The following is a 14856-nucleotide window of genomic DNA, read 5'->3' on the forward strand; positions in this document are numbered from 1 at the left end:
ACATCAAACTTACCCAGAAAGCCTCTTCAATCTAACAGATTTCTTTGAGATAAGACAAAAACCTGACATTTACTCTCATGTCCAGAATAAAAATGGGGCAGGGAGAAACAGGGCAAGTGTTCAAGGAGCAATCCCCAGAAACTGACTAAAATTTCTCAATTCCAAGCCTTTGCACAAGGAATACAACAAGTAGCCTGTCTTTTCTGGCAGGATCTAAAAGGAAAATCTCAATCTCACTTATGAGACCAGTTGAATGAACAACAGCTTTTATACCTAACTTTCCTATGTCAAAAATTATTATGTAGGGTAGTTATAGATAGGGAAAATATCCTTCTCTGAGTGGAATATACCATATTCCAGGACTTCCTGCTGATGCTGAAACTAGAACATTAATAAATCTGTCTTCTGTTTGACCACTGAGTTACAGTAAACCATTGAACTACCCTCAAATGCCACACTAGTTTAACTTTGCTTATTGAGAGAAAGCTCATTTTGAAAGATACATGAGTATATTTGTTTCTGAAGATATTTGACCTTGAAGATATTATATGATGCGATTACATAGTGTTACAAAAGTGATGCACTAATACATATTTCAGTGGTCTCAAAACCACAAGTTTAAAAGGGTAAAACACAGTAGACAAAAACTAGACTTCTACATACAAATGTTGATATGAAAATACCTTGCTTGCCCAGGCATCTTCATCCCAGGAAGTGAGTTGCAATACACGAATTATTTCATTTATCTCAGCACTCATTTTCTCTACTGTGAAATTGCGATTTTTCAAGGCCTCTTCTATTCCCTGGCTTTTAGAATTTTTTGTGGTTACAAAAATCTTCATAGCTGTGAAAATAACAGAGATTAGAAAAAGGTATATGCAAGACCAATCAGTGGTCAAGTTTACCTTGTTCCATTTATATGGAACACTTTCTTTTGCTTGGACCATTTTATCTCAAAGAGATTATAGTCAATACAAGAAGCACAGCGACTTTCAATTGATTACAGATGTTGAGATTATTTTTAATTAACATAAAATATAGAAACTCCAGTTCAAAACAGTAATTCAGAATGGTATTAAAGAACATAGCAAAAAATACCTGAAATAAGTACTGGCAATAGCTCTTTCACTGTATTCATGGAGTTTACCAGCATAACCCTGTGTTCCTGATGAGTTAATTCCTGTTGTCTCTCGTCAATCATTTTGGCCATCTTTGTCATTCCTAAAGATTGAAGTAATTGAACATTGAAACACTTGAGATTTCTTAACAAGAATAAGGCGTAATGATTGATGAAAACTATATTGAAGTTTAAAACTTTTGTATTAGCAGCTGTTACTTTAAACACATTCCAAATACTTCAGAGAAGTCACCTATTCAAAACCTAGCCACTATGTGAAGTAGAAAGACAACTCAAAATTCTTGACTTAAAATCCTATCAATAAAATAGGAAAATACTTGAAATAGGACATTAAGTCAGTGAAAGCAGATTTAAGGGCAGGGGGAGGGTGTCATCTTTTCTGTTAAGATTTGATCCATGCCTTAAGTGAAGGACAGAAAAAGGAAAGATCAGGATTTTGTTTGTTTGCTTGGAGGTTCTACCAGAGGTCAAGAACTGCATTTATTTACATTTCATATTTGCTAGTAATATTTCAGTACCCTAGAAGCCTGAAAAGAATTACATTTATTCTGGAGCAGTAGCTAAGACTTGTGAGGTTTACCATACAGTGCATGTGGAAACTTTCAGACACAGCTTCACAAAACCTTAAGATAATTTAAATTGGTGCTGTTGTGCTCCTACTCCTTCTCCTCCAGGGTATAAAACTGGAAGGAAGCTGTATGTTCTTTGGCTGAATTACCTTTCTGCTGGTGAGCATCTTAATACTGCTTTCATGACATCACTGAAAAGTAGGATCCTCACACTGACAGCACAGAGGCAAGCTGTGCAGGACCACATTTCCTTTTAAATGACAAAAGCCTTAATAGGTAATCATGTTCCCCTCTCTAGTTCCAGCATAAAACCTATAAGCAGTTCCTCTGAGTGTACCTGCTGATATCCCTGTTATTTATATAGTTCTCACATGAATGGTTAAGTTCAAATGCCCATTAATACAACTACAAGGAACAAGGACTCTGGGCTTTACATTTTGTGGGCATGGGCTGCAGATGTTGAGCAGCAGCCAGCTCAGGCAAAGACAGAGCTTCTACAGCATTCCAGAAGCACAAGGCTCACTATTTATTCAGAATACCATGAGTTTAGAGAAGATTATTTGCAATAAAGGTAACAAGCCTACATCTCACTCTAAGAAACTAAGACACTTACCCAAGATCTCTGTCATACATATGTAACAGCAAATGATGTATGTGAGGTTCAGTGAAATGAAAACCCAAATGCTTCTAACTGAGCCCAACAGAGCAGACTGAATTTAGGGGAAACTTCCATTTTAAAGATATGTAGGATAATCTACAAACATGGTCTGTGCCATGGCAGTTCTTAGTCATTCCATTTATCACCTAGCCACATTACACAAGTATTTATAAATATAAAGTACTAACTAGATTCCTGCTGGTTTTATGTAAGCATTCTTTAGTTCAGTATAATTTTAATTCCAAAATCTTCCTACCACCACCACATCTTGATTTTACAGAATGCATTTGTTAAATACTTTAGCTACTTCATGCTGAAGCTAAAGCATTTGAACTAGCAGATGACATAGATTAATGGTAGGTTTCCTCTAGAGCAATAAAGAGATAGAGACAGCAGCTCCTCACTTACCAATCACTTCCACCACTCAAAGTGTGAGTTAACACAGTGAAGTCACAAGTAGAGAAGGAGCATCAAAGAGCAAACAGAGAATTTCCATAACAGCTGGGCTTTTGTATCATACTTCAAGACAGCTATTTCTGCAACCTCATTAAGATGTTAACATATGACACGTAGCATATACTATTCCAAGAAATTCCTACTGGGCCTAACTATCTCAGCCAGTGCAGACATTTTATCAGCTTAATGGCTTTTATATCTGTGAGTGCTTAGTTACACAGCTCTTTCTTTTTTTTTATCCTTACTAATGCATGCTTACTTCCTTCACAGTATAGGAGAAGTACAGTACATCTCATTCACATGCACCTCTCATTTACCAACATCTTCTGCATTCTTAAAAGAGACTGTGAAACAGAGTCATTCTTCCCAACAGCAACTTCCAAAGCAACTACTTTACCATTGTCCCAGTGTTCAAAACTTGGGTGAGGAAGATGCTGGCAGGAGAATAAAGCAGTAGGAAAGACAATACTTAATATATTTATGAAAGACTGGAGCAAATCAAACCTGGCCCCAAATTCTTCGTGTAAGTCACCAGATCCTCCATTGTCTCTACCACTTCTGCCACAGTCAAATATTCCAATATTCCTTTGCAGACACGGATGATTTTACGGACCTAAGAGAGAAACATCCCATTATTTCTTAGCTAAAGCTGTTACATTTGCATTAGAAATGCAACTCTGTTATTAGAACAGTTTAGTTATAGCATTTGCTAATAGGACAAATGGACAATTATAAAGGTCTGAGATCCCGAATAAGTTACCCAAATTCCATTAGTCAAGTTTGCTCTTGCTATAGTGGCAAGCTGATATTTAATCAGCTTTCTACTACTCAGAAATGCAAAGTCCTACTTCCAATGTTTTCACTTTGTATGATATATGAAGGATAGCATTGAGAAAATGCGTTAGAAAGAGCTTCATCTGTGTATGCTGTCATGCTTGAAGATTTTCATTGCAATTTCATCAATAAAAAATTTAACTTAAATCACAAAGCAAAGCTACATAGAAAGCAGACTTCAGGCTTTCAGAAGAAGTATCATTTACCATACAGCTCTATATTTGGATAAAGCATTACCCAGCATTCCAGCAGGGAAGATAGATCCAACATCATAAACTTTACAGAAAAATCTGTGAAGGCTGTATTTCATTTATCTCTGGACCTCTGCCTCAGCTTAACTTTTTTCAGTCTACATTTGATTCCCAAACAGTTCTGTCAGTAAATATTCTAAACTCTCAACCACATTACTTCTGACATCACTACATACAATTATTATGGAAGAACAAGTTAATTGACATTTAATTTGTATCAACCACATGCACTGTTTAGCACCTAGAAAGACCAAAGGTTCCTCTGAAACTCATTTCAGTTTGTCCCAATGTAACTTTATATTGAAACATAGGACAGACATGTGCCAACTTAAGCACTTGTGAAAAATCATTCCTGACTAATGGCTTTCTTTTCATTAACAAGGAGTTGTCAGGTGAGTCCCACAAAGCATTAACTTCACAAAAGTCAATTCATTTCCTAAACACTAGAAAGAGAGATTAAAAGCTATTAACTTCCTTGAAAGCCCCAGAAAACTTCTATTAAAAACCATTTCAGAGGAAAATGCTAATATTGCCATGAGATGGTTAAATGAGACAAGGATACCATGTTACATTACAGCAAGAAGAGCAACACAATTCCATAGGTTAACAAATCCTAGCAGAATTAGGATTAACATCTGCATTTCTAACAGTATGATCTTTCTTATTCAGAAATAAGCAAGACTCTGCATCCCCAGAAAGAGCATCAAAACTATGATTTGTAACAAAAAAAAAAAAAAAAAAAATTCAACATGAGACATTTACATTTCCTTGCAACTATGGCTTTTTTTTTTGTACATATGAGGATGGACAAACAGCACTTCTGAGTCAGTTTCTGGCTAGTGCAACAGCCAAAACGTAGCAACTGTTAGATTTATCAGAATACATCTTCTGATGCCTGACTAGCCAGACAGTCCAAATTTGTATTACCTCATGCCCCAAGGCCAATTAAATTGCCAGAGCTATTGAGCCAGACAAACATGTTAGAAAGAGGCCTAGAGCTTTTCAATGAAGGGATACTGAAAATATAAAGATCAGTAATGGATAAGGTGAAGGTAATACACAAAAGCATCAGGAAGGTATCAGACAGCTGATGAGATCTGGCCTTCTTGAGCAATAATCACAGGCAGCAATAATCACCTAAACACTGTGTCATGCAAAAATGCTCCTAACAAAACAGAGCATCAAGTCAAGCTCCTTCTGACAGAAAGGAATGCAAAATATGTTTCCAATCAAACTGAAACATTCAAAACCTCATTAATCTATTTAATAGTTTGGTTTAGCTACTTTAGTTAGGGGGACATTTGAATTAATAACACTGTTGTGCAAGCACTTATGTCAGTTGGGCTGGGATTCCTACCTCTGCTTCATCGAATGTCAGGAGCAAGTCTGATGTTCCAGAAAGGATTCCTCTTGATCCATCAATGAGATAGTCACGAGCTGGTACTGAGTAAGGATCTGCCTGCAGCATCTGGGCTGCCCGCACAAGTTTGGTGCAGGCGTTCTCCACTCTGTGGAAAGCAGTAGACAACACTTGCTGATTAGCTTCTGTCTGTATGACAACAGGCTTGAGACAACATTGGATTTATTTTTAACTTTACCATTTGAAGCACAACAAACTGATCATTCTACACCTTTATGGTATAAAAGGCAAGAGTGTTTATTGTATTTTTTCCACCAGCAACCATACAACCCAGTTTTTCAGAAGTCACACAACCTTCCCACATAGGGAAGGTTTGAAGTACCCTTTACAGAGCACATAGTACAGTGTCATTAAGGAGAGCTCCCAAGCCAGCAAAATACCTTACATTCTTCATGACAAGGGCAGGGAACAAAACAATTATTCTTTTAGGAATTCACAATCAAAGTAACTGTTAACTTTTATCATTCTTGTATAGGCATATTAACAAATATTAAATGACAGCAACACATGAGGACAAAATAACAAAGTTTAAGAAATACACTGTGCTCTGGTCATTGAAGCTGTAAGCCCAGGTCTTCAGAATGTTAACACTCATAGAAAGAGCATTTTAAACAACCACAAAATGCAGTGGTAATGTACAATGTTCAAATGCAGCTTGCAATTCCAGACATAAAAGCAGAAAGATTTTGCAAGGTATTACAGTATGTAACTACAGTAACACAAAAGGTACTTACAATAAGAAAGTAAGCTCTGAAATTAGGTTCCATCAAATTATTTAATTTAACAATTTTAAAATATCAAAAATTGGAAGACTGAAAGTGTTTTGAGTTTGTTCTCTTGTAATTACTTTGTGACACCTTTGGAGAATAAAAAATTCAGACTTCCCTGTCATGTTAGCTATGCTGCTCATGACTGCACTTTCCTCCACGGTCTCCCATTTCACTTAAGTGTAGTGTAATACATAATGCTCTGTGCGTGTGAATGCCATGTGCTTATTCAATAACATGACATTCCAACAAGCATAAAACTCTTTTACTACAGCAGTGCTACCTCTTATGACCACTTCTGCATGCTTGTCACAGAGCCCATTTTCTACTGACCACTTGGGCACACTCTTTTGTCATACTCTTTAAAGTACTTTTGGAAAGCTATAGTTAACACATTCCCTCCTCCCTCCATGTTCTTTGCTAACACAAATATTACAACTTAATAGTTACATTTAACAAGTAGAAATAAGACACCCATTACAGGAAAACACACTTTTGTCCAGAAAGTAAAGTTTTCAGCTAATAGCTCCCTAGAATAGATCCCATTGGACCAGCTGCATTATCATAACCAGCTCTTTTTGGGAGACATCTGCTCGGTGTATCAGATGGCAGAGGCTCCTAACTGAGCAAGAAAATGTCAAAGGATTTCAAGGCAGAAAGGCAGAAAGGAAATGGTCTGCTCATCACTATGCAATGCACTTAGTTGTGTTATCAAAGTCAACTGACTTCACTAAATTAGATTTCTGTGCCTGCTTCTCATATTTATTCTTTTCAACTCTGCCAAGGAAGGGATTAAACAAATCACTTATTCAGCAGCTTAGAGCTATAGGCTCAGAAATACTTCATTTCCTACAGTTTAATTTCATGGTTGTCTGTTTAATACTGATAATTATCTTAAGGCTGCTTTTTTCATTTGTTAAGACAAGAATTAACATAAATGCGTATTACACCAGAAGCCACCATAATTAATGAAAATAGTGTTTCTAAACATTCAAAGTTTTCTTTTACAGTTTTTAGGGTTGAACCTTTTAAAGGTAAATGTGAATTTCAATAGTATAATGCCTATTTTGTATAAACATCCAAATGCACTTAAAATGCTTCAGGAACATAACCTGTGTACAAGAAAATCATACTGGTGTTTGAAAATCAGATACATTTCATCCCCTGCAAAGCACACATGCTAGGGAGCAAAGGATTAGGATTCATTTACTTCCATGAAAAAAACCCAACCAACGAAAACAACAACACAAATGACCAAAGCCCCTAAAAATGCAATGAACCACTTGTTCTATCATAAGAATCAAACATGTTCAGAAGTTTTGAACAGAACTTCATTGCTACGGTGAAGTTGCTAATCTCTATATTATACTGCAACATGAAAAAACCCAACAGCCTATTTTAATAAAAAAAGTGTATTTATTTTTGAGGTGTGATTACAATAAAGCTATCTTAATACCAGCCAAATTCTTTGTGGGGAAGACACTGGTCACAATATTTCTAACCATACTACTTTGCGTAGTCAATCCATTTCATTGCTGTTAAATGTATTCCTTACAAAACATGAGGGGAAAAAAATAGCCTATGCTAAACTATCATTTTAGTTTTTAGTTTTAGGATTGACCTCTGCTTTTCCCTGAGTTTGTTTTCGAGTTTAAACACTACAGTTTAGATTACTTGCAGTTCTAGAAATAGAAAGTAAAAAGCAAATCTTTTACATGAATAATAATTTGCTAATACAGATACCAGCACTGCAGCTACAGCTCAGCTACCAAAATAACATTAACATGGAATAGCGTTATTGCTTGATTTGTTAAATGAGCTTGTGCATGAAAGTTAAACAAATTTTTATTATCAGTGTAAACAAACAGTAACCCTATTCTTTGCCTAGAGACTTCTTGACTTCTTTATAAGAGAAGCTTAACAAGTAATAGGAGCACATTGCAAAACATCTTATGTAAACTATATGCATTACTTATACTCCCTGATGATTAAGACAATTAGGATAAAGAACTCAGCATTTTTTAGCTCTAAGTCAATAGTTTCAATGTGGTTTATGTCAGTAGCAAGTGAAGGGATGCATGATAGCTTTTCAGCAGCCAGCAAGTTATTTTGCTGCTCAATCACACTCCTACTGAAAAAGCTTTACAGATTACCATAATATATATTTATTAAGAAACCTCAATATCTGTATGAAGTCTTTCAAAATAGTAAACAGGTATCTCTATCCTCCAGGACTAGTGATCCTTTTGAATGGAGGAAATACAAACAGGGAATGCAGTGCTAGCACATGTGTACTGCTTCTTACTCATCATCCATACACCAGTACAAATTCTGCCAGAGCACTCCCTTAAAAAGGAATGCCAATTCCTGAACCAATGCTGAACTCCCTCAGGAAAACAAAAAAAAACAAAAAAAAAAACCTCACCTCTGTTTCAATTCTTGCATCTAAATTCTGCCCTTTACAGCAGTAAAAGATAAGGCTCCCTTTGTACCTCACCTGTGACTATCATTTGTCCCCACAAAAAAGATACCCAGGACAATACACTCTCCATGTTAACAAGAAACTGGTAACTTCTACTAATTCCTTTTGATATAAACTCCAGAATAACAAAAACCCACAAATGGAACATGTTATCATTCATAAAAACCACTGAACATTCCTAACTCATGTTACTACATCTAGGATAGCAAGTACTCTGTGGAGCGAGTTCATTACTCTGACAGATGCCTTTGGTTCCCATTTTACATTATATCACAGCTCATGCAATCATGAATTGCTGCAGAAAAAGTTCTTGCACCCAGCATAAAGCAGCACTATTCAGCAGTACTTGTGTCACATTTCTACAGCAATTTAATTATTCAAGTCTTGCACAATTTGCTACATTTAAAACAAAGGCTTAATACGGTATAGCAATTTTAAAAATCTCTTTTCCTTAATCTTTACTTATCTAGGTGAAGAAGAAGCTGCAAATTAACTAAAAATTCCACACATCCTAGAAAAAGAGCACAATCAAAATTAGATGTTTGCATACAATTCATCAAGAAGTAAGAAAAAAGCTTTGATCTCCTTTCATGAAATAAACACTCCCCTCAAAAAATCGAACCTCCCTACAGCCACACAAGACCACACACCAGGCACACAGCATGATAAATACTGCAGTGGATTGCATCAAAGGCCCATTTAGCTCAGCATCCTGTCTCCAATAGTAGCTGCAAGTAAAAAGCCTAAGAAAGGTTAAAAGCAGGATAAGCATTTATCATACTTCCTCTAGGCACTCTCCCATCCTTCCACTATTTTCAGTTCTTGGGACTTCCTGCAGTTTGTGGATTTGATGACCCACAATGGATCCCTCTAAGTCCTTAGCTTTTAACCTCCCAACCCACATAAAGAGTTCTAACAGTACATGACTAGCTGTACAAAGAATCTCTCCCTACTGTTGGTTTACAAACTGCTAGCTTAAAGCAATTCCCCCATCAAGTTCTGCACAGGAAAAACACAAGTTTTCACCTTCTCCATGCAACTCTTACTTCCTTAGACATTGTCAGGGCCTCAATCCCCTCTGTCACTTTTCCCAGGCTGAAGAGTTTCAGTCTACTCAGCTTTGCCTTACACAGAAGTAATTCTATGCCTTTGTTCTCCAAGCCTTTCTATGAGCTTTTCCAGTCCTACTACAACCTTTTGAAATAGTGTGACCACCAGGCCTTGCAGTATTCAAGCTGCAGAACAAAAATATATTGTGACATTTTTATCTCTCATTCTTTGATGACAAACCTAATGTTTATTTACTTTTCCATTATGAACAGGTATGGATGCTCTCACCAGTGTACAACAGCTCAGAGACTTTGCTCGCTGTTGGTAATGGTCAGTTCAATCATCCTATCAGACCTGCTGCTCTCCCAAGCATGCATTATTTCAGATATTTAAAAGTAATTTAATCCACAGTTAACATCAAGTCACTTCAATTAATAAGGTACTGTAATTTCCCAGAGTCATCCATTAACCTCTCTGCCCTGAATAAGATTTGTACTTTTCACTAATTACTTTTGCCTCACAAGTCACCCTGGTCTCCAGAACACTTATTAACATGGTGAAAAGCACAATTCCAACCAAGAGCTCCACAGTCCTACTGATTTCCTCCTGCCATTGTGAGGGTAAACCATATAATATTTTCTTCCACTTTCAATTTTCTTTTCATACAAAATTTTTTCTAACTACCCTACAGCTACTTCACCTTCTTAAAAGCCTCTAGACCCTGCCAAGTTTGGAAATCAGTGTATACTCTACCTGCACACTACCCTTTCCCCTGTGGGTAATATTTCTAAGAATACCAATAGATTTATAAGGCAGCATTTCCCTCCACAGAAATACTGTCAATTCACCCAAAGCACACTATATATAGGTGAGGTCTCTCTGTTCTCTAATACTGAATTTCTGATCATTTATTCCAAAAGTGCATCAGACCTATACATCTCCTGTTCCCCAGATTTCCCTAGAAAGTTTATCAGGCTGTAGCATCCCTTTGATTGACATACTGGTGGTCTCAAGTGACAGACTACTTCACTAATAATTCAACTACTTCATTCTTGAACTTATATGCTAATACCACCTGGTCCTAAGCATTATTTTAATAATTAATTTTGTCACCCTACAATACAATAACAAAATCCTTATTCACTGCCTACCATAAATTTTCTCCTTAGACATCACCTCCCTTCTCCCTTTTATTATTTTCCCAGTTGTCTAAATGCTTTCTTGTTTTGACTATTTCCAGATGCCTGTTTGGTGTCGGGAAATAGCAGTAAAATATACAGAAATTCTGTATACACTGGACAATGCTAACAAAGAGGCTCCTATAGATAGTAGAAGAAAGTTACTTCAATAGAAGTCTATAAGCAATAAGCAGCTTGGAAACTCGGTGTGATGTGTCATTTTTAAGGCTTAAGGCAACAGAAGGAGAAAGTCAGCTGTCCTTTACACCAAGACATAGAATTAAGAATGTCTACTACAATGTCTGCAGTAAGTCACTGCTCTTCAAATGTCTTACATGTCCAGGCAGTTATGCTATCACATTTTCCCATCAGCCAAATAAACAGAGAAAGACTGAGACACCACATTGTCTCTGACACTTTAGGCAAACTTACAGGAGCATACAGCTAAGTACCCTTGTTACCCTGATTAATTTTTGTAATTATTTTTAAAAAAAGAAATATCATATATATGTACTTATATATACAGAACGTAACAAGACAAATCTCTGCTGCCAAAGAGGTTGTTCCTGACATTGGAGCAGGTTTCCTGTACACACAATACAAAATTTACAATAAAATTAGCTTACTTGATAAATGCTGGTGGCATATCCCTTTTCAAGATCTGGTCTTCTGTTGTCTGCACAGTCTCTTTTCCAACCTGCAGGAGAAAAAAAGACATACTTAAAAATCAAAATTTCAGTGCCAAGGCCAGATAAAAGCAAATAGCAAAGTAACAAAAAAAATGCTTTGTACTAATGACAGCTCCTTTCACCAGGTTCCTGTTGCTACCTTTGAGATCACTATATAGTGTGGTTAATTTAATGCTTTAGGAATCATAAGTTGTTTCCTATCAACATCTCTACTAAATTAAATGAGGACACACCAACACACTTCTCCCTCTTCCTCCTCTCCACAGCAACAATACTATTTTTTTCCTGCACTTAGCTGTAAAAGTTTAATCTCAGAAGGTTTCCCTCTGTCCTAGTCTCCACAGTCAGAAATCAAATTCAAAGATAAAAAAATTTACCCCCCCTTCTGCTAGCAACTTAGTCTATTAGAAAAATGTAGTTAATTACTGAGAATGCACTCCACATCCACACCATTCTTTAGGCAAAAAAAAATTATGCAGAAGCCAATAAAGAAAGAGAGTAAGATCTGGAGCTTTCTATACACTAGCTCTTGCGTTACACAATAGAAGTCTTTATAATTGGTAGCTGACTCTCTGAACTGTGAGATCACCAACTTGACAAAATATTTCCAGCTCCTTTGTTCGCTGTATTTTCCAGCTGAATAAGCTATTCAGAAAGGCATCACAAAGCATAAGGTCTTTAAACCAGACACCACTTTGTGTTAAGAGCTGCCAGACCTGCTCAAGCTAGACAAGATAGCCCTGAAAATCCCTGATCAGCTGGTGCTTAAAGATTCACTGGGTTTGGACAGAAGATGCAGTGTGTCACTATGCACAGCACTTGCCAATTCTTGGGCTGTACAGCCTTCCAGAACCACTGTTTCCTTGCAAATTTTTGCTGCTTGCCAAAAAATGTCTCCCTGGTCTGCTCCTTTTCAGAGGAACTTCACAGAAGTCCATTGGCCTGAGTATTTTATTTGCTTCAAAGACACTGACTGAGCCGAGCCTGCTTATTTTTCTTTTTTTTTTTTTTTTTTTTTGGAAATCTATTAGTACTTTACTCACAATTACTCACACAGATAATTTAAAAAAGTGCAAAAAAGTTAATGATCTTGAATTTTATGGTAGGTTTCTGTCTCTTGTGTTCACAGCAGGTTTACCAACAGTCATGCACTGTCCTAGTGCACAGCACTGCAGTGTTGCTTTGACTACTCAACTTCAGAGCAATGCCTCAGGAGCATGATTCTAAATGTATCTCATGACCCACCAGAGAGTATGCTTGCTTTGTTCTAATTGTTTCCATTGCACTCAGGAAACATATTCTTTATATTTCTCACAAGCTTGCACAGATACGTGCATGATCAGGATAACACAAATTCAGTAATTCTCAGTGACTCTGTTTACACATTGTTAGACAAAAGATTCTCACAAGGTGAAAATGAAGAGCAATACTGTATTTACAAGAACCATGGCTTCAAGATTTATTTTCCTGCAGCTGTACCAACCTGTATACAGTTGAGTATATTGGAAAAAGTATAACTTTAAAGAATGCAAAAAAATAAAGCTTACAGTGTGGGGGGGGACTTAAAGTTGACAGTCATTTTAGCAATTGTTATATTATATTGGCCAGGTATATTAGACTATGCAAAAAGCATTCAATCACTCAATCTAGAAAGGGTGAGTCTCTTCTATAAAAGGACAGATTTCAGCTTAGGAATCAAAGAAGCATTATCAACTACTTATAGGCAGATGTTTATCTACTTTATACATCTACAGATGCACACACACGCACACACATATATATATGGACTTTTTTGCTATAGCTAGCAAAGTAGCTATATAGCTATCTTTAGTCTTCAAACAGAAGTAACATATCGGATAAGAGTCAACTCGTCTTCTGTTGTTTTGGGGTTTTCTGTGGAGATTTTAATCCTCAAAAAAACCTGTCCTAAACTCCAATGACATTTCTCTTCCAAGTCCATCCATATCCTCAGCACTGTATACCACAGAAGGCACACAAGATTTCAAGGAGCTTCAGTGATGCATCAATTAAAAAGGTCCACTACCTTTCTAGTAAAAAGGACTTTCAACCTTGTTTTAAGCACCAACACAGAATGTACTCCTGAACTTGTTTAAATATAAAACCTTGTTTGCATAGCTGTTATTTAACCTTTCCCTTTATTGCTCTTTGCAGTCGTTGCCAAGGTATAGAAATGGCATATAAAAAACAAATGTACTCAACAAAACATTTAACAGGAAAAGTCCCAAAACATAAAGACATATTAATGAGTAAAAATATACATCCTCAAAAAAGTTTAGTGGGTTTGCGCTTCTAGCTTTGTGGTTAGGGGTTTCTGTTGTTTTGTTTCCTACTTAGTTTTCACAAGATCCTGTTTCTTCAGATTGAACTTGACACGGCCTAAGCAAATTTTGGACATATTGCAGTGTAACACAAGGTTAACAACCATCCTCTTCACAGTCCAATACCAAGAAAATGAGGATTTTTTTTTTCCTTGAAGATGTAGTATCTACATTCCTCATTTCAGACAGGTAGCTTGTCCAGCTTCATGCTAATATAAAACAATCATGTGAGAAACACATTTTATTTCTAGCCAACAGTACACATGTAGAAAAAACTACAGGAATTCTGCTTGGGTTTTAGACATTCTTACCTCCTAAGATGATCTTTCCTTAATTTACTGGGAAGTGACAGACTGATACAGAAGCTTCTGCTATTACACAGTGGTGTAGTGGCACTTACTCATGGTTCCAAAGAAACTGCCCTGACTAACACACTAAAAGAACCATAATTTGAACATTGCATATTACAGAGTAAGGGGAGCTCTCAGGCAAACCTGACTAAGACAGTTTCCTAGTTACAACTTCTACCCTATGTAATTTCCAAACTCTTTGGAGATCACAGACAAATCAGTTGAATAAAGAGTGAGCTACTTTCCTTCTTGCTCCCTGCTCCAGAAAGCAGGGAACAACAGGCAGACAAGTCAAGAAATTTAGAGGAAATGGGACACACCAAAGTCAGAGGGCATATATAGCCACTGGAAAACTTTCTAGGAATGTAGCTATAAGCAGGAGGAAGAGACTGAGACTGCTCCTGTTTTTAACCTTGTTTGTCAGTCTCCTGCAAGTCCTATTTGCCACTGATTAGTACAAAACCAGCATGCTTTAGGCTTTCTGATGTGGAGAATTTTCTTCATGGAAAAGAAATAAAAGGTTTCTGGCCAAGTTTCTTCCTTATAAGCAGTTTTGCAATTTTTTGTCATATCTGCTTCTACTGCAGGAAAAATAAGACAAGGTCCCTTGCCTACCTTCTTAGCCTGCTAGATATAGCAAACAACAGCTGCTCAGTGAGAAAGAGAAATAACTTC

At 36.7% G+C, this 14856-nt stretch overlaps 1 protein-coding gene across 6 annotated transcripts in view; it reads right to left on the reverse strand.

Moving 5' to 3' along the window:
• The window catches only part of VCL (vinculin), a 52897-nt gene that overhangs the window by 24279 nt on the left and 13762 nt on the right, over window positions 1-14856 (reverse strand). For 5 of the 6 annotated variants that reach the window (XM_009087463.4, XM_018910945.3, XM_018910942.3 and 2 more), the window contains exons 2-6: window positions 11430-11500; window positions 5264-5414; window positions 3326-3434; window positions 1099-1221; window positions 684-844 (exon numbers count right to left, since the gene is read on the reverse strand). In XM_009087463.4, the coding sequence (XP_009085711.1) occupies window positions 684-844; window positions 1099-1221; window positions 3326-3434; window positions 5264-5414; window positions 11430-11500 (615 nt within the window). Of the gene's footprint in view, window positions 1-683; window positions 845-1098; window positions 1222-2773; window positions 2928-3325; window positions 3435-5263; window positions 5415-11429; window positions 11501-14856 lie in introns of those variants that run through there. The other variant, XM_050976265.1, reaches the window with a different exon arrangement.

The sequence above is a fragment of the Serinus canaria genome, chromosome 6 (assembly GCF_022539315.1).
Source record: "Serinus canaria isolate serCan28SL12 chromosome 6, serCan2020, whole genome shotgun sequence".
Taxonomy (NCBI): Eukaryota; Metazoa; Chordata; class Aves; order Passeriformes; family Fringillidae; genus Serinus; species Serinus canaria.